Here is a 20,619-nt window from a genome sequence, read left to right as displayed (position 1 = left end):
TGTATTCTCCAAAAAGATAAAGATAAGAAAAGAAGTACTCTGGACTGTCAAAATTCAGAGTAACTTGGCTACATTGGATGGAATGCTGTCTTGCATCAGGGGTGAAACCCAACATTACCACAGTATTACATTATAGTCAAGCACAATACAGTAAAACAAAACAACACTGTAACATTATTTTAGACTATTAGCAGCCAATTAAGTACTTCCAGTAAAAAATATACTGTAAAACTTCCAGTAATCGAAATTGACGGGCTCCCGGCTTCACCTCTGATTCTCCCATACGTGTGGTGCATTCACATATCATTTAACAAGTGGTGCAAAAAATCGAAATTGAAATAAAAAAACAATCGCGAGATCTCGGACTCTCAAGGGAAGCGGCAGGATTGGGGTCGTACGGACGGGGAGGAGAGACGTACCCACGGAGGGCAGACCGGGGACGCGCCGCCACCGGAAATGGAGCGGCCGAGAAACGGCGGCGACTGGAAATTGTATTCGCAGGAGAAAATGTTCATTCCACGGATCCTACTGGAGTATTAGCCGTCCGGTCCAAAATGAGAAGGTCTACCAAATAGAAAAATAGCATGTAGTCCAAGAGGACTTTGCACCGATCAGGTGTACATAAAATATGAACAGGCTGAAAGCACAGAACAATATTCCCAAAGAAACTTCATCACAACAGTACTGATACAAGGACACTCAAGTACTCAACGGAAGTAGGGAATGTAATACGATCTCATCGTAAACACTAGGCTCAAAATGGAATTCTTCGTCGTGTCTATCTTTGTATTTCAAATTCCTGAAAGTTCTTTCATTGTAGCAGTGAATAACCAAAGAAGGCTAAGGTGGGTTGTGGTCAGCTGACAGGGAAATTTTGTGCATGTTTTCCTCGCATGGTGAACCAGAAGTTATCCAAATGAAAGCATGGTGAACTGGAATTCAGTATCCACCAAAATCTTATGTGCGATAGCTAAACTAGTGATGGTGATTGATATCATGAAATCGATGGAGTCGTGAAGGTGATATCTTGAAGGAAGAGATAATATACATATAAAGTGCTTTCTGCTTTTCATGCAACTAGTTCTATTTGAATCTACTCTCACTATGTATGTGTGAGCCAATGAAAAGCTTGTGATACCGGTAAGTTGCCTTGTCGATTCACCATTTTTGCATGAAGAGTTTTGATTGTTAGACTGCGTAGTCTTTTGCGGAAACTGAACATGGTACCATCTCTGAAGCATCGACAGTGTGCGGTATGATCCGATGTGATACCAATCTTCATTCTCTCCTGCTTCCTTTTGAATGGCTTAGTTCATAATATGCACGCCAGATTTGCCATGCTATTAAAAATCTGATGTCAGATTTTTAGGGATTACATCGGATATGATTAGTTGTGATATATATCTTGACTTGTATGTTTGCGATGCATATAGAGTGTGATACGTTAACGATAACCAAACCACAAAATACAACAACCCCAAACAATATGGGCCTGGAATACACAAGTATTTGAACAAGTCTTGGCATGTCAGCGTCGTCGACCGCGTCTCCCTCTGCGTACGAATTTATGAAGGCGTAGACGATAGTCAAGGGAGACAGCGACGGCCATGCATACTAGTCTCTTCATCTTTCCACCACATGTAAAGCCTTTGATCTTTCTTTACTTATTAGTTCACTTCCCGTGGTCTTCGAATGCCAAGAGCAGAGCAAGAGAAGCTGAGGAGGCAGCTAGCCGAACCACATGTAAAGCCTTTGATCTTTCATATAGGATTGTTTCATGATTCAGGGAAGGCAGGCCATGTCTCCCTCCCTGCTCCTCGCGTTCCTCTGCGGCCTAATCTTCATCGCAGGTACAGTAGTAGGATTTTGTTGCTACTTTGCTCTGTTCTGTTGGGTGAGGCCTGCTTCGGTATACACCTCTAAAATTTAAAAGGGTAGTTTTGTATTTTGCTATTAGTTTTGTCTTTTGATCGTATGACACTTAGATGCATTTTTGGTCTGAACACTAAATGAACTGTGGAACGGAAAATGCAAAGATAAAATAAAACTTGACTCCTTTTCATCTTAGATCAATCAAATAACCTCACCTTCCGTTACGGTAAAAAATGGAGAATAGCCGCAACTGCCGCTGGGTGGGCTTAGCTAATTTGCTTGATGGATCAATGGAACGGCGACTAGAGTACCAAAGGCATCATCTAAATGGCATTTAATTAATAGGAAAATCTCATGTTGTGACTCGTCTCAATTGTTGCTGTCAAGATGTTCCCGTTGGAGAGCAATCTACAGTTTCTGCACACCTAATGAAATTTGAAGACCTCGTTCGGTGTTGTTTCGCATGGAGGTGAATAATCTCATCTGCAAGGGAGGACCGAGGTCATCGCCATCGCGGCAAGCCGGCAACCGTCTGCAGCAGAGTCGGCTAGTTTTTTTTTTCCCGTATGATCCTTTGTTGCACGAGCGACACGAGGTCGCGATGTTCACCTATCCGAACTAGTTACACGATTTAACCGTGATGTCAAAATATGTTACTAGAAGATAAAACAGATGAATACATACCTACGATTTAAATGGAAGACAACTTGGATCTGGGATACCAATATGCACAACGATTAATGATACTATAATTAATTTTAAACTTGACCATCATACCCTTGTAATCTAACAGGTATATTTTATCTCCACCATTGATTCGATTATAAGGAAGGTGTACCAAAGCAGAAGCGTCTTTTCTTGGTGTATATGTATGAGATGGATTATGCCGGGAGTTTTGATGAGATCGATTTTGTCGTTTGAAGGTGAGGCTGCGCTGATAGCCACAGAGAGCGGCGGCGGTGACGACAAGGAGGTGCTGCTGGAGCTCAAGCGGTTCCTGATTGCCAACAACAAGGTCAACCGCGGCGGCTACGAGGCGTGGCAGGAGTCCGACCCATCGCCGTGCCTATGGAGAGGTGTCGGTTGCAACAGGGGCGGCCGCGTCACCTCGTTGAACCTGACATGCTCGACCATGTCCGGTCCAGCATTCGGGAACTTCTCACGGCTCTCAGTGCTCACGTCGCTCGACCTCTCTGACAACTCCATCATCGGCGCTCTCCCAGTGAGTGACCTCAACCAATGTCACGGCCTTGTGCACCTCAACATCTCCCACAACCTCATCACCGGGTCGCTGAATGTTTCTGGACTGACCAAGCTTCGGGTGCTCGACGTGTCGGCTAACAGGCTCGAGGGCGGCATCGCCTTCGATTTCCCGGCGATATGCACTAACCTTACCTTGCTGCACTTGTCCACCAACAACATCGCAGGTAACATCACCAACATGTTAGAGGGTTGCGCCAGGCTGGAGTATGTCGACCTCAGCTCGAACAACTTCGACGGCGAGCTCTTGCCCGACGTCGCAAGATTCAGGAAATTCAGCATCGCTGAGAACAACATCACCGGGAGCGTTCCATGGAGCATGTTTCCTAATGGATGCAAGCTCCAGTCCTTAGACCTCTCTGCCAACCAGCTGGTGGGGAGCTTCCCGGATTCCATTGCGAAATGCACGAATTTGACGTACTTGTCGCTGTGGGGGAATAATTTCGCTGGAATGGTACCTGCCGGAATTGGGAAGCTCGCGTCCCTTGAGGCGTTGGTTCTTGGGAAGAACAGGTTCGACAGGCAGATACCGCATGAGCTAACAAACTGCGTGCGCCTTCAGTTCTTGGACATCAGTAGAAATATGTTTGGTGGCAACGTGCAGGAGATTTTTGGCAACTTTATGAGCTTGAAGTATCTTGTGCTTCACCACAACAACTACACTGGCGGCATTGTGGCCTCCGGCGTGCTCCGACTACCACTGCTTGCTAGGCTCGACCTTAGCTTCAATGAGTTCACCAGCGATCTCCCACAAGAGGTGGCCAACATGAAGAGCCTCAAATACCTGACGCTCGCTGATAACAACTTCTCTGGTAGGATACCTCCGGAATACGGCCGGCTAGCGGAGCTCCAGGCGCTGGACCTGTCTAATAACACCCTCTCAGGAGGAATCCCCGCGAGCATCGGGAATCTCACGTCACTCCTTTGGTTGATACTAGCGGGGAACCAACTCTTTGGTGAGATACCGCCTGAGATCGGCTACTGCACCAGCTTGCTCTGGCTGAACCTGGCGGACAACCAGTTGACCGGCAATATACCGCCTGAGATGGCAGAGATGGGGAGGAATCCGGGTCCAACCTTCGCCAAGAACCGGAATGATACAAGCGTGTTCATTGGCTCCAATGAGTGTCAAGCCATGAGGCGGTGGATCCCGGCGAGCTATCGTCCATTCAGCTTCGTCAACTCCGTCTTGACTGATCCCAGAACTAAGAAGAACTCGGTCATGACCGGGGGAAACTGCCGCAACATATGGGACCGCATCCTCAAGGGCTACATTATCGTCCCAATGTGCACCAACTCGTTGTCGGTCGGGTCGCTCCCCGGGTACGTGCAGCTGTCAAGGAACATGCTTTCTGGTGAGATACCGCCGCGGATTGGTACAATGTGGAACATTGGTTTGCTCTTCCTCGATGGTAACTGTTTCACGGGGCAATTGCCGCGGGATATCGGCCGGCTTCCACTCGTAGAGCTGAACATCTCAAGGAACAACATGTCGGGGCCGATCCCGTCCGAGATTGGCGAGTATCTGTGTCTGGAGAGGATGGATTTGTCCTTCAACAACCTCTCTGACGAGCTCCCGACGAGCCTGTTCAAGCTCACGGAGTTGGTTATGTTCAATGTTTCATACAACCCGCTCCTCTCTGGTAATATCTCCACCACCGGCCAATTTGGCACATTCGACGAGCAGTCCTTCCTCGGCGATCCGCTCATCTCATTGGATCAGGGTGGACCTGCTGGAAAGCAACAACCAGGAGAGGAAGCTCCCTATGTTACCGCTGTTGAGAGGAGCAGCGTGCCAACATCAATCCTAGTGTCGTACTTCTTCTTCCTTGTAGTTGGCTTCATTTATGGCACTGTTAGTGGTTGGTGAAATAACGGTTGACTATGGGGGCTCCGTAGGAGATTGAGCGTATGTGTAAACACGAATGTCAATTTGAGGGGGAATCAACTCTACAAACTAGCAAGGTGAAGCAAAAAAGCAAAGAACTTGATGCAAAAGAAAGAAAATAAAGTTTTCATAAGAACACTGGTGTATCCCAAGCTTTGACACATTTGTGTGATCCAATGTCTTTATTGGAGGTGCTTAAATAAGATGCCTCGAAATCACTTAGACCTCATCTTGATCTCGTCAAGATAAAGTTTATCAAGAACTCATCCAGTCTCTTGTGCTAGATGTCGATGTGATCTTCGATCATCCGCAAACTTCCTTGAGACAAATCCACAGCTTGGATGCTCTCACCCATAGAAATCCAGAAAATGTGGTGGGCCTACAGCTAGAGAAGCTGGCCCCAAACTCAAATGAAATATGGGAAACCATAAATAGGAATAATTTCTCAAAAAGTAAGCAATTTTAATTACTCTACTTAAAATCTCCAATAAAATTAAAAAATATCAGGAATTGAGTGGTCAGTGTCCTTACCGTAGCCATGTTTTTCTTTTGGCAGGAAGTACCGTAGCCATGCTGACAGTTACTCGAACTATTTGCATTATTTCCATACCAATGGGCCGAGGCCTTGTGCCTCTGCCTTCACAGAAACGCCAACGGAGTGTAAACACATCACGGACAGATGCATCCTCCTCACCATAGAAAAGGACTTGACGCGTCCATTCTCGCCGATATGCTATCCACTAGAAAAGGAGCAGACGTGAATACACATGGCCAAGAACTAATATTTTTGTACTAATAGAACAACATTGGTTCAGTACTTTCAGAACAACATTGGGATGTGACTTTTGACGACTTTCGCCCGTCTGGGCCGTGTTATTGCGTGACTATGCCTCGCTGTAAAATGAGACAGAGGGCAAGCCTCGTGTTTTCTGTTCGAGATGGGCCGGCCCAGCTGCGCGGGAGGCTACAGTCTCATTTTCTTTTCCTTTTTTATGTTTTCTTTTTTTACTTCTGTTCATACTTTAAAATATTCAAAATATATATTTCAGAAAAACTCTATAAAAACATTTCAAAAATATCAACCGAACATTTAAAAATAAATAAATGTGTATAGAGAAAATGTTTATCACGTATACAAAAAATGTATAAAGAATTGACCATTTGTTTGACTAATGTTAATCAAGCATTTGAAAATTGTCAATCAAGCATTAGAAAAATGTTAAATGTGTATATAAAAATGTTGACCATGTATTAAAGAAATGATGATTTCTTCTTGATCATGTATATAAAATTAGTTAATCAAGCATTTAAAAAATTCTGAACAACTATTTGAGAAATATTAGATGTCTACAGAAAACATATCAACCATATATTAAAAAATGTCGATATTTTTTACCATGTATATAAAAATGTTAATTAAGCATTTGAAAAAAATGAGAAACAATTATTTAAAAAAATTAATCAAGCATTTGAATTTCTTTTAATGTTTACAGAATTTTTTTTGACCATGTATTAAAAAATGATGAATTTTTTTTGGTCATGTATACGAAAATTTTATTCAAGGATTTAATTTTTTATAACAAGTATTAAAAAAAACTGTTAAAGTTGTGTCTGAAAAATGTAAATCAAGAAAGTGTTAATCTTGTATTTAAAAAATGCAACATGTGTATTAAAAAATGTTCTTGACATATATGAAAATGTATAGCGAAAAAAAAGAAATAAAAGAACACAAAAAAGATGTAAACCAAAAAATAAACAAAAAGGCAATAAAAAATGAAAATAAAACCAAAGAAGCAAATGTGAATAGTATGGAAAACATTGAAAACTGATAAAAACAAAGGAAAATAAAACCAAAGAAGCAAACGAAGCGTAGCGAGCTATTGTGAACGAAAAAAAGCAAACTTGGCCGGTCCGATAACTTCCTTGCAGAGAAAGATGTTCAGCGAGACTAAACGGGAGTCTTGCTTAAAGCGAGAAGTAGTCGCCGCGTAGTATTTTCAGACCCAGATATGAGGAATACAACTTTAGGACACTTGGTGGCTCTGGTTTGCATTAAAAGCTCGGTTGCTCTGGTGCCCGAACCTTATTTGGTCTCTTTTGCGTTATGAGTTGGTAATAGTTCATTTTGTAAACGGGCGCACGTCCCTGTTTGTCCTTGGGCTCAGATCATTTTGCTTTTTCGTTTCCTTTTCACAATATAGGCTAGTGCAATCGATCGGTGCATGTAGTTTTTGATCAACCACCGGCTTCTTCAAAGTTTTTTCGTTTTTTCTTGCATTTGTTTCATTTTTATTTTATCATTTTGTTTTGTATTTATCTTTTTTATTATACAAAATTTCATGAATTTTTTTAGGTTTTTAATCACGATTTTTATTCAAATTCATGAGCCTTTTCTAAATTCATTAACTTTTTTTAAATTTTCATGAACTTTTTCCTGAAAATTGTGAACAATTTAAAATTCATAAACTTTTCAAATTTCGTGAGATTTCCCATAATTTGATGAAATGTTTTTTGAAAATTTTGAACAATTTTTAAATTCGTGAACTTACTCAAATTTGCACAGTTTTTTTCAAATTCATGAACTTTTTGCAAACTCACGTATTTTCTCCAAATTTGATGATTTTTTTTCCTATAAATGGTGATCAAATTTCAAATCTATGAATTCTTTTCAATTCTGTAATTTTTTTAAAATGTGATTTTATAAATTTTAAAAAGTGTTTGAAATTTATGAAGTTAGTTTAAATTCTTGAAGTTTTTCAAATTTGTGTTTTTGAAATTTTATTATTTTCTAATGATATTTTTTTTGAAAGTGAACTGGCAACAATCAACATGTCCAACCACAAAAAACGAGCGAGCGGGAAACTTTGTGTTCGGCGGGCCATGACAGCGTGTGCGGGAGTGCCAGTCTCGTTAGCTGGCGCAAATGTGTTCATGTATGCATGTTAAGAAACGATGAATTTTGGCGTAATGGTCGCACCTAGTCGACTGTTAAATTCCTTTGATTGCTAGCTTCATCTCGATGTTTTGTATGACTTTTGTGTCGCACATTTTCCGTTGCTATGGTTGTAGATGAGTTGATATACATTTTCCTATTGAGTGTACAAACGTGTCACACTTGCGCGCGAATCGCCTGAAAAACGATTCACGCCCAACCGATTTTGTGATTGTTGGATGAGCATCCGAAGGCTGCCACACCTTCTTCTACCTCGAATGCCCACGCGAGCTAAGTTCATCACTTGGATAAGAGGTGAGATTTATCATCCGTGCGCACGTAACCAAACATCAGCACGTTGCATCTGGGAAGTAAATGCTTGTTACCAAACAAGCATGCGTGGAGAACAAACAAGTTGCAGACCCAACTTAGTCAGGCTTCCCAAAAACACAAAAAGCGTGTAGGGTACCAAACACCTACCTTTTGTTCGTCGGGCAGGGCTGTTTGTTTTTCTCTCCATTTGATTTTCAGGAAGTTAATCTTTGTATTTCACAATTTGCGCTTCTTTTATAATGTAACTGATTTTTGCCACAAACTTGCCTGGAATTTGACCATCTTCTAGAGAAATTAACTGACAAGAAAAGACAGAGTTACCCTCCTCAATTTTTCTTTCCAAATCTGCGTCACTTTTGCTGCATGGCGGCGTCTAGAAGAGGTGAACGCAATCTTCTGTGCTCCAGTTGATCCCCACGATGTTAGGGCATGACTGCTTGTCGTGTGATGAGACAATGAGGGTCATGTGAGGACCGGAGGGCATGCGTTTTGTAAGATTTCCCCGCAAGAGGAATGACAAACCATGCGTTTCTTCGATTTTTTCTTCCAGTCCGCCATTAGAACTACTCCCTCCTTCCATCTATATAGGGCTTAATGCGTTTTTCGAGGCTAACTTTGACCAAATGTTAGAGCAATAATATATGACATGCAACTTATACAAAGCACATCATCAAATTCGTATGTGAAAGGAGCTTTCAATGATATAATTTTCACATTATGCATGTCATGTAGTATTAATTTTATCAATAGTCAAAGGCGGTCTTGAAAAACGCATTAGGCCCTATATAGATGGAAGGAGGGAGTACCCAAAATCGATGCAAATTATCCTCCATTGCTGAGTGTCTTATAAAAATTAGAGAAAAGTATACTTTTCGTCCCTAAACTTTTGGGGAAGTCTAGATTTAGTCCCTCAACTTCGAAACCGGACAACTAGCACCCTCATTTCTTGAAACCGGACAAATTTCGTCCCTCAATCCAACCAAAGCTGTTTTTGTGCTGACTCAGCGCGGTTTTGACTGGTTCTAATACATGTGGCAATCTATTTCTCCCCTTTGATTTATCTCTAATGTCGGCATTCTATCAAGCACTTGGCGTGCAAGGTCTGAAGCGAGTCGATGCGTCCATGGCCACGTTGACCAGTGACTCCATCACCACCGCACCAAGATTCATTGCCAGAGGACTTCATGGGGAAGACCGCGGAGCGGGTGCATTCAAGGAGCGAGGTTGTCCGGCTACAGGGATCGAGCAGCGGCGGCCGGCGGCAGTCAAACTCGTCCTCGCGACCCTCGTACTGGAGCCAGAGGACGAGGAGACGCAGCGGTGCAGGGTGCAGACGACGAAGCGCGTTGAAACCCGCATCATGCTCGCCGCAAAGCACGGAGGCCGAGCATGACGGCACACGTGCTCACTGCACAAGTTCATCTGACTACGCGTGCTCGTGGAGCGGGGGACGGTGCCACGGGTGTAGGCTCGGGGCGACGTAGGGCATCAACAGCACCGTCGTTGGCAGCGACAAAAGCACACGGTGAGCGCGAGGACGGCCAGGAGGACCTATGCGCGGAGGCCGGGCAGGGGTGCGCGGAGATAGCTAGTTGGTGGTGGCCTTTGTATCCGGTGGCCTAGCGCACGACCCGGACCTGTACACACACGCATGCAGATATGCATCATGCCCACGGTATGCACGAATGATCATGCTAACACGTCAGACAAGCACAGGTCGAACATTTCCTCCAGCTGCACATCATTCGTGTCTTCCAGCACAGGCGCACCTGCAGTGGCGGAGCCAGGAACTGAATATAAAGGAGGCCAAAACATGTCATATAATGTTAAAGAGGGCCAAATCACCTAAACCTGGCTAATTTTGTCCAACAAATAAAGGATTAAGAGTACATATAGGTGTATTTGTGAGAGCATAGGAGGGGGGCAAGGCCCCTGCCAGCACCCCCTGCCTCCGCCACTGCGCACCTGAACCCGGACATGAGCGCTGCAAGCTTCGGCATCCCTGACGCAGAGTGCCAACGTGCAGAGCCACCACGGCCAAGGGGATGACACGGCTAAACACTGCACTATCGCCAGATTGCCGCAGTGAGCACTCTGTCAATGAGGACAGCAGCAACTGAGAGGACGTCGAGCTGCGCTGCTCCCCCGACGAGCCCGGCGATCAGTCCACTTCACAGGATGACCCGTCGACTTCACTGTCAATGAGGACTTGGACGCAGGACTTGAACACCGGTGCACCAAGCCGACCGAGAGCGGCAAGTCCGACGTAGCACCAGCACGCCCGGACGCACGCCGTGCGAGTTTATGCTTGTGGTGGTGATGAACATGGTGCGACGGAGGCAGGTCGTTTGCAGTGGCAGACATTGCACGCCAAATGTTTGTCAAAATGTCCATACGTTAGTAGGTGGAAGGAAAGAGTTACCTTGCCACGTGGGCACTACAACTGGTCAAAACCGGAGTGAGTCAGTGTCAAAATCCAGTCGGCTGGGTTGAGGGACGAAACTTATCCGGTTTCAAGAATTGAGGGTGCAAATTGTCCGGTTTTGGAGTTGAGGGATCAAATCTAGACTTCGCTAAGAGTTGAGGGACGAAAAGTATACTTTTCTCTAAAAATTATACTCACAAATATTATGATTTGCCAAGTATCATTTTGTTCCAAAGTGTTATCGCCAGTACACTTGGCAAATGGCTCATTTGCCGAGTCCCCGTTGAAATACACTTGGCCTTGGCATATACTAATATTTTACCTCATAGTAGTAATCTCTTGATAGTGATGCAGTCTTAAAATATCTCGTAATTTCACACAAATCCACTTGCAGCGGAGAATAAGAAAAATGGAAAACTTATATTAGAAAAAAAAACTGAGCACTTTATCATAATTATGTTGGTAAATGCAAATAACCTTTTTAGCCCATCCGAATTATTATTACAGTAGTAGTTACAATAAAGTCAAATGCGATTGATTTGCACAGCCTGACCACTAGCTAGTTCAAGGGAAGTGGCGGTATGCTCTGCTCGTTGCGGAAGTAGTCGGTGCGGTCAACCTTGCGCTTGATCTTGGCGAGCCTCCTAAAGTTTGCTGGGCCGAAATACCTCTTGCCCCACACCTTGGCAGTTTGGTAGCATGTGACCCCGCCGACCACCTTGTTCACGCCCATGTCAAGGTCTCGGTAGTTGACGTACGCGCCCCTCGGGCTCTTGCTCACGTACGGTGTCATCAAGTCATACAGGCCCCCGATCCAGTTAGGCGTAGGCGTAACGTTGCCCCCGGCCTGTTTGCCGTTCCATAGCTCCACGTACTGGATGTTGTAGAGCACACCGCTACGGTGCGGGAACGGGATCTTGTCGGCAGCGATCCTGCCCATTGCTCCGCCGTGCGGCTCGAGGATGAGCTGCCCCGATGCTGCGCCGTTGGGCCAGAGGAAGATCTTCTTCCAGGTCTCCTTGGTGAGGGCTTTCTTGACGTAGTCCGACTTGTTCTTGACGAAGGGGCCCAGGGTCGTGGACCGGTTGAGGAGGAGCGCCTCCAGCGGCTTGCTGTTGATGGCGTCGCCGAAGTATATGTACGCCGTGTACTGCAGCCAGCTCATCTCCTTGCAGTCGGCGCTCGTCACCCCGAGCTCCGGGAACCGGCTGCGCATCGTCGCCACCACCGTGCTGCAGTTGCCGAGGTACAGGGACTGGAAGTTGGCCTGGCTCTTCTGGATGACGACACGTACGCTGAGGTCGTCGGGGAGTGCCGGTGCGAGCGTTTGCCATTTGGTCACCGCGTCGACGGCGCCCTGCTCCATGGTCTTGGCGATTTTGAGGAAGGTCACCTTCGGTGGGACCGGTACAAGCCTTAGCTTCCACGCCAGCACGATGCCGAAGTTCCCGCCGCCGCCGCCGCGGATGGCCCAGAAGAGGTCGTCCCCCATGGCTTTCTTGTTCGCGAGCAGGTTCCCGTCGGCGTCGACCATGGTGGCGCCGAGGACGTTGTCGGCCGAGAGTCCATACTTGCGCATCATGAGGCCTATGCCGCCGCCGCTGATGATGCCCCCCACTCCCACGGTCGGGCACACGCTAGCCGGGAAGCCCAGCCCTGGCGCGGCCGTGGCGACGCGGTAGTAGAGCTCTCCGGTGGTCGCCCCGGTCTCGACCCACGCGGTGGCCTCGTGCGGGTTGACGCGGACGGCGTGGAGCTTGGCGAGGTCGATCACGGCGAACGCCTCGCCGTTGGGGGTGGTCGACCGGTACGAGAGGCCCTCGTTGTCGTGCCCGCCGCTGCGCACGCGGACGCGCACGCTGTGGCGGCGCCCGCAGCGCACGGCCGCCTGGACGTGCGACGCGTTTGTGGGCGTCACGATGCACAGCGGAGGATTCGCCGTCGCCGGCGCCACCAACCTGGCGTTCCTGATGGACGACACCAGGAGCGGCGTGAAGGACGGCGAGCTCGGCGTGAGCACGAGCTGGCTGGGGAGGCTCGTGGAGAGGCACCGGAGGAAGTCGTTGTGGTTGTGGGAGGAGGACGCCAGGGAAGGGACGGGCACGTAAAAGCCCAAGAAGCAAACCGTGAGCAGGAGCGCTATGCTTGCCATTTCGGTGGATCTGCCTACGCTGACACTGACACGGTGCTTCTGTGCTGCTGATTCACCTCGTTATATAGCATGGATGTCTCTCCCCATATCGAGTAGGAAATAAATGTGACCCAAAGATAAGGACTCTCCAATTTAATTACTACCTCGTTCAATAAAAGATAAATATTAATTGGTCATAGATAAATACTTATCAACATGGCCCTAACTATGGTAGAAAGTTAAAGGGGGCAGTGTTAGAAAGGAAGGCTTTTAATGAGTTTAAATTATCTCTTTGGATTCATTCAATTACTTTTGGGCTGCCTGGCATCCATTCCCAGCCCATATGTGGGCGGTATGGGGTTGCCCGGACGCGTCTATCACGTCGGGCTATCGGCCAGGGCCCATTTCAAATCTTTTGAGAACATCCCCGACCTAGCCTGACCTGTCCCTTTTCTCTCCTCATTTTGCCTCATCCACACAACTGCCACCTTAGCTCCACCGTCATCCCCAACCCATAGCACCGTCACCGAAGGGCCCAATCAACAACGCCGCCGACTCTGCCATCACTGGACAAGGTCGCCGCCATCAGACGTTGCCCAGGTACGTGCAACTTCTTTGGACATACTCCTCACGCTTTATGTGTTTGATGAAATGTCTGAATAGTATTTTATTCTTTGTTCATTCGTAGGCAAACGATGGATTCGTCGTCGTATGATAAGTATGGAAACAAGGACCTTGACGAGTTCATATGCAGATAGTTCATCAATTAGTTGAATTCGGACGACGAAGATGCTGAAATGATGATGACGAGCAGCTAGGAAGAATTGCAGAAGCAATAAGAGCATGTGTTGAACATCAAAGGTTCGATAAAGGGTAGGAGAATTATTCCCCAAGATAGTATTGCTGGCGTAAAGCTTCTCCATAAGTACTACTTTAAATCGGACCCAATGTACCATGAAGGTTTTTCGACGTCACTTTCAGATGAGCATATATTTGTTCTTGCACATAGTGAATGCCGTGGATGAGGCTAATGACTACTTCAAGCAGACCAAGAATTTTTCGAGCAAGTTTCCTTCTCTCCCTTGCAGAAATGCATAGATGCTCTTAGGGCTGCTCTCAGGATGCTTGCTTATGTTAAGGCTGTAGATGACATTGATGCTGAAATTTGAAGAGAAGAGACCACATGCCTGAATACCACGTTGCAATTTGCTTGCACCATGTTGAAGGTGTTTGGAGTGAAGTACTTGAGAGAACCAACTATCTAGGACACAGAAAGGGTAATGGTAATTGGAGCAACCAGAGGTTTTCTAGGTATGTTTAGTTCAGTTGATTGCATGTGTTGGCATTGGAAGAACTGCCCCAAGGTTTGCGTGGGCAGTACTAAGGTCACACCAAAGAGGCTGCCATCATGCTTGAAGCAGTGGCATCGAAGCAATTATGGAATTGGCATGCTTTCTTTGTCACACCTGGTTCTAACAATGACATGAATATGCTCCAAGGATCTTCTTTGTTCAAGAGACTTTGTGATGGGGATGCTTCGCATGCAACTACACCATCGATGGGCATAACTATAAATTGGGTACTACCTTGCCGATGATATCTATCCTTGATGGGCGATGCTTGTGCAGACTAAATTTGATATCCATCCTAGAAAGTAATGTCTCTTTGCACAAATGCAAGAAGGTGCTAGGAAGGATGTGGAGAGGGCATTCAGAGCGCTCCATGATAATTGGAGTATTGTTCATGGATATGCAATTATGTGGGAACCCGAGAAACTTTGGCAGCTCATGACATGTTCTGTAATTTTGCACAACATAATTATGGAGGATGAGGACGAAGGGGCAGCGCACACGCATGATTTTGAGAAGACCAGAATTCAGGTCTGCCTCACAGAACATGAGGCGGAGCATGTTGTCTCCTTTCTTGTGATGCATTGACGACAATAAGACCAACAACTGCACATGCAACTTCTGAATGGTCTCATGGATGTTATGTGATCCACTCTGAAAATCTATGATCTATGTATTTTATGTTCAGTATACATTGAAAACAAATTCTATGTTTAAAGTATGTATTTTTTATTTACGGATAATTTGTATTCATGTGGATTATTTATTGTTTATGTCTAATGATCAACATGCATGTGTTTAGATGGATTTGAGCTTTCAAAACTGGTGATTCTAGTTACAAACGAGGACATTGAAGGGGCGGACCAGCGCTGTCCGCGCATTCGATCCACAGATGAATAGGGACCCGAATTTGCCCGTCCGTTTGTATATAGATGCCCTAAAACAATTCGGCATATGCGGCTATCTGGTGGGATTCCTCCACGGGAGTCACTTTCAGGCCAGGTGGTTTTTTACTTGTTGAAAAGTCACTGGTAGAAAAAGGGCCTGTTGTCCCGGTTCATAAGGGCCTTTTGTCCCGGTTTCTGAACCGAGACTAAAGGGTCGGTACTAATACTCTGTCCCTTTAGTCCCGGTTCAATCCAGAACCGGGATTGATGGGCCTCCACGTGGCCTGTGCGCGGAGCCCAGGCAGGAGACCCTTTGGTCCCGGTTGGTGGCATCAATCGGGACCAATAGGCATCCACGCGTCAGCATTTCTGTGGCTGGGGTTTTTGTTTTTTTTTGAAAGGGGGGGGGGTTTAATTTAGGTGTTTCATATATTGTGTTAGCTAGCTATAATTAATAGAGAGAAGTGTCCTCTCTTATGTCCGTGCTTGGTCGACGCTACGTACTATACATACATATAGAGAGGACTAGACACGCTAGCTAGCTAGCTAGTAAGCAAACGAAGGAAACAGAAGATCGTCATGAACATATATGCATACAGAGAGAAGTGATATCGACCACCTCTCCTTCTCTGAGAGATTGGTCGAACAACAAGTTCTCGTATATCTATCCGACACTACCGGCTACATATATACAATAATTATCTCTTACAAATATAATCATACGGACTCATGGTCCACATAGTATTCTTCGTCTTCAGCGATCACGTGATTAAGAAAGAATGCCGCCAATTCCTCTTGAATTGCTCGCATGCGAGCTGGTGCTAGGAGTTCATCCCGCTTCCGAAACATCTAATTTGAAGAAGGGGGTCAATACATATATATATGAATGAATGAAACTCAACACAAATGATGGTAATAAAACAAAATTGTGAATGTTGTTATTTACGTACTTCATATTGTTCGTCAGTGTAGCCCCGCTCACAGGTCGTGTGGCGGATGGACTCGCAAACGTAGTATCCACAGAAATCATTCTCTTGTTCCCGCCACAATCAGTTTACAAGAAATAGAGGTCAATCAAACTGATAAGCAAGAATGCCAAATCAATAGGAGATGCGCGGAACATGCTACTATAGTACTTACTTTCGGGTGTCTAAATTGCAGCTTCATCGGGAGTCCTGAAGCTTTTTTGGAGAATTTTTTCCAAACCCTGCCAGACAAAGAAAACAATTACTTGATATATCAGGAAATGAACAAAATTGCTGATATGGTGGATAATGATCGATTTAACTTACTTCTCGAGCATTTGAGTCATGTCCGCATAATCCTGGGGATCTTTTCGTCTTGAGTCTAAGACGGTTACTAGTCCCTGCTCAAGTTTAATCTCTAGGAGAATATAGTGGTAACTGCACACGCATGCATAACTCATCAATTACATTACTATAACCTTGACTAATATATAAGGGAAACCGAATACGCACAAGACAGTAACACTCACTTGAAGTTGTAAGGAAAGAGTATTATATCTTTGTTTTCATTTATTACCAACAATCGTAGCAAGTTGGCCTCGGTAGCTGCGGCATGAAATTTAACCTGAGTTGCATCTATGAGATATGTGTTAATGAACCCAATATCACCGATGTGTCTTTTCTTCAGTTTGGCGATCTTCAATCTGCATAATATAGTGAGGATGATTATAAATACATGCAATGAAAGAGCTGAGCTATATATAGAGACTTAATGATAGAAGTAGTACTAATTACAAACAGTAGCAGGTGACCGTTGTTTTATCGAGGGCCAATTGATTGAAAAACTGAAAGAACTCAAATGGAACAGGCAACAGTTCAATTCCAACGAGGTCATGCTCCTTTTTAACTTTCACATACAAAGTACTCCTCCCCCAGAGTCTCTGCAGATTTTCAAGTACCAATCATGCAATCTTCTCATCATCGTTGATAGAGATCTTTCATCTTTGACGAGAGGCTTCCCGTACTCGTATCTTTGTATCTGCACCTCCATGAAATCATAATGTACATCGTCGGGCAGGTAATCGCCAAAATTGCTATAACCGGGCACCATCCTCGGATCATTAGCGACGTTGTCGCTAGGCACCTTGAGCGGGGGGCACGATTGCTTCGCTTGTTCACCGAGCTGGGCAATTTGTTTCCCAGCTCGTCGTTCTTTCAGCCTTTGATCACTGACAGTACTTCCCGACCGCTCCACTTCGGAAAATTCTTTCCAATAATGCGCTCATAGTTTCCTTTCGAAAGGAGACTTGGGTGGTTTTGTCAGGGCAGCCAGAGTGCGCTTCGCTTTCACCGGATCTACCTTCTCCTCCGAAGGTGGATGTTTCTTTGCTTTCACCCCTTCAAAGTAGTTCCTCACTTCTTCTCGTGCGATCTCGGCGTTCTCCTCCGGGGTCCTCTCGTATGGTAACTTCTCTGGAGTCTTCAGAGAAGGACCGAATCTGTATTTCCTCCCGCCTCTGGCTGTACTGCTAGACACCGGCAGAGCAGACGGAGCGGTTGTCTTCTTTACTTGCTTATGATGCGGAGGAGAAGGACTACGACGCGCCGGAGCAGCCGGAGCGGCGGCAGGTCTCTTCCGCCCTTGCCGACGAGGCGGAGAAGGAGGAGGCTGGCTGCTCGGGCGCGTCGGCGCAGGCGGAGAAGGAAGCGGAGTGCCGCCACACGCCGGAGAAGGAGCCGGTCGAGTGCCCTGATCGTCACTCGCCGGAGGAGGAGGCGGTGGAGGAGGCGGGGTGCCCTGACTCGCTGGAGGAGGAGGCGGTGGAGGAGGCGGAGTGCCTTGACTTGCCAGAGGAGGAGGAGGAGGCGAAGGCGTCCAGTACGGAAGGTTGATGAGCTATTTCCGCCATAGGCATGGAGTCTTCAGAGCAGACCCCAGCCTAGTCTCCCCTTCACCGGTAGGGTGGTCAAGCTGGAGGTCCTCAAATCCCTCCGTTATTTCATCCACCATCACCCTAGCATATCCTTCTGGAATCGGCCGGCAGTGAAAAGTTGCATCGGGTTCAGTAGGATAAACAGAGCCAACAGCCGCCTTGACCTTCAAATTCATCCATTGCGTCATAAGGTGGCAATTTTGAGACTCCGTGATAGCATCCACGGGATAGCTGGCAGGAGCCGTCAAGGCATGCTCCGGCTGAAGCAGCTCGGTGGAAGCCACGCTGCTTCTCCGCTGAGATGGCGGGGTAGCTTCGGGGGAAGCTTCGGCAGTACGTTTGCTGCGATTTGCTTCTCGTTCCTCTATCGCTTGTACCCTTGCTTGCAGCGCCTGCATTTGGGTCTGCTGCAATTTTTTCCTCCTCTCATGGGATTTGTAACCGCCTGCGTTCGGAAACCCAATCTTCCACGGAATGGAGCCTGGCGTGCCTCGTGTCTGTCCAGGGTGCTCAGGATTCCCGAGGGACATTGTGAGCTCGTCGTTCTCTCTATCTGGAAAGAACGTCCCTTGCTGCGCTGCTTCGATATACTGCTGAAGCTTCCTGACTGGTATGTCCATTTGATCGTTCGTCCAAATGCACTTCCCTGTTACAGGGTCCAAGGTTCCGCCAGCCCCGAAGAACCAAGTCCGGCAACGGTCTGGCCAGTTAATTGTCTCTGGTTCGATCCCTTTATCAACCAGATCATTCTCAGTCTTGGCCCACTTAGGCCGGGCTACGAGGTAGCCACCTGACCCCGTGCGATGGTGATGCTTCTTCTTCGCAGCATTTTGCTTGTTTGTCGCCGACATCTTCTTACTCTTTTCTGATGTCTTGTGGGCCACAAATGCGGGCCAGTGATCTCTGATCTTCTCATATCTGCCCTTGAATTCTGGTGTCTCTTTATTTTCGACAAACTTATTCAGCTCTTTCTTCCACCTCCTGAATAGTTCTGCCATCCTCTTAAGAGCAAAAGACTTGATTAATTGCTCTTTAACTGGCTTCTCTGGATCATCCTCTGGCGGTAGGGTGAAATTTGACTTCAGCTCAGTCCAAAGATCATTTTTCTGCATATCATTGACATAAGACACCTCAGGGTCTTCTGTAGCCGGCTTTAACCATTGCTGGATGCTGATCGGGATCTTGTCCCTAACCAAAACCCCGCACTGAGTAACAAATGCGCTCTTTGTCCGGAGGGGTTCAATCGGTTGGCCGTCGGGCGCGATTGCTATGATCTCAAACTTTTCATCCGAGCTCAACTTTTTCTTCGGGCCTCGTCTCTTTACCGAAGTTGTTCTCGATCCGGAGGGCTAGAAAAAAAGAACAAAGACTTAATTAATATGTGTACATACCAAAATAATGAATGCATCAATTAGCTAGTCAGCAGAAGCTTAACTAATATATATACCTGGCCGGACTCGGTTCGGTCACCGGAGACGTCATCACGGTCTCCTTCTTGCACCGGCATTGGGTCACCGGAGCCGTCCTCACGGTCTCCTTCTTGCACCGGCATTAGGTCACCAGAACCATCATAATCATAGCCAGCTGCTTCCAGACCATTGGTGTCATTGAGAAACAACGAGACGACGGCATCACTTCCTCGTGCGATTATGTCCCCCAACAACTCTTCTTGTACTTCGTCTCGGGCGGTGTCCATAGTTTCTACAAATATTGACAACATGGCAATTATTATTCAAACATGACAGATGGATATATTAGTGGCAAACATAGAACTAATATTAATTAGTGGCCTCGATGCTGCTTCTCTAGGGTTTGGGGTGGCCTAGACGCTGCTTCTCTAGGGTTTGGGGTGGCCTCGACAATGCTTCAAGGATAAAAAAAGAAGAGGAAGAAGAAAAAAAGAGGAGAAGAAAGAATAGAGAACTCCTCTATTCTTTCTTCTCCTCTTTTTTTTCTTCTTCTTCCTCTTTTTTTTATCGGGAATGAGGGTCGTCGAGGGTCACCGAGCGGTAGAGGAAACCCTAAATAGCAAGTATCGTGGGTGTGAGATACATGTGGCCGTCGGTGTCAGACACTACATCCACGTCCCACAAGTGACGTGGGCATCGAAGCCCGCACCACTTGTGGGACGTGGATGTAGTGTCCGACACCAATGGCCACATGTATCTCACACCGATGATACTTTATATTTAGGGTTTCCTCTACCGCTCGGCGACCCTCGACGACCCTCGTTCCCGATAAAATAAAGAGGAAGAAGAAAAAAAAAGAGGAGAAGAAAGAATAGAGGAGTTCTCCTCTATTCTTTCTTCTTCCCTTTTTTTTCTTCTTCCTCTTCTTTTTTTATCCTCTTCTTCCTCTCATGTTCGACGACCCTCGACCCCTCGGCGACCCTAGACCCCCTCTCGACCCCCTCATGTCGAAGTTATCGGGTAGGGGGTATATCGACAACAACATACCCGATACATACATACATACATATCACATGCATCCATACATATATGAACAAAATTAATATCTACTAATTAACAACCTAAATAAAAAACTAATACATATAGGAAGAAGAAGAAAAAAGAAGAGAAGAAAGAATAAAGGAGAAGACTTCCTCTTCTTCCTCTCCTCTTCTTCTCCCTCTTCTTCCCCTTC

General features: G+C 46.2%; 2 protein-coding genes across 2 annotated transcripts; one reads left to right on the top strand and one right to left on the bottom strand.

The window, feature by feature from the left end:
* The first annotated feature begins 1,695 nt into the window (after nucleotides 1–1,695).
* Nucleotides 1,696–5,156, top strand: LOC119352930 (probable LRR receptor-like serine/threonine-protein kinase At1g74360). Its single transcript, XM_037619522.1, has 2 exons — nucleotides 1,696–1,850; nucleotides 2,796–5,156. The coding sequence occupies exons 1-2, from the start codon at nucleotides 1,778–1,780 to the stop codon at nucleotides 5,000–5,002; spliced, it is 2,280 nt and encodes a 759-aa protein (XP_037475419.1). The 5' UTR covers nucleotides 1,696–1,777; the 3' UTR covers nucleotides 5,003–5,156.
* A 6,005-nt stretch (nucleotides 5,157–11,161) lies between these two features.
* LOC119358748 (berberine bridge enzyme-like 27) lies at nucleotides 11,162–12,897 on the bottom strand. The gene has a single exon (XM_037625179.1). The coding sequence runs from the start codon at nucleotides 12,860–12,862 to the stop codon at nucleotides 11,270–11,272; it is 1,593 nt and encodes a 530-aa protein (XP_037481076.1). The 5' UTR covers nucleotides 12,863–12,897; the 3' UTR covers nucleotides 11,162–11,269.
* Between the last annotated feature and the right edge of the window lie 7,722 nt (nucleotides 12,898–20,619).

Source organism: Triticum dicoccoides, chromosome 2A (assembly GCF_002162155.2).
Source record: "Triticum dicoccoides isolate Atlit2015 ecotype Zavitan chromosome 2A, WEW_v2.0, whole genome shotgun sequence".
Lineage (NCBI taxonomy): Eukaryota > Viridiplantae > Streptophyta > Magnoliopsida > Poales > Poaceae > Triticum > Triticum dicoccoides.
Note: the sequence above shows the minus strand (reverse complement) of the source record. Positions and strands in the feature narration are given on the sequence as shown.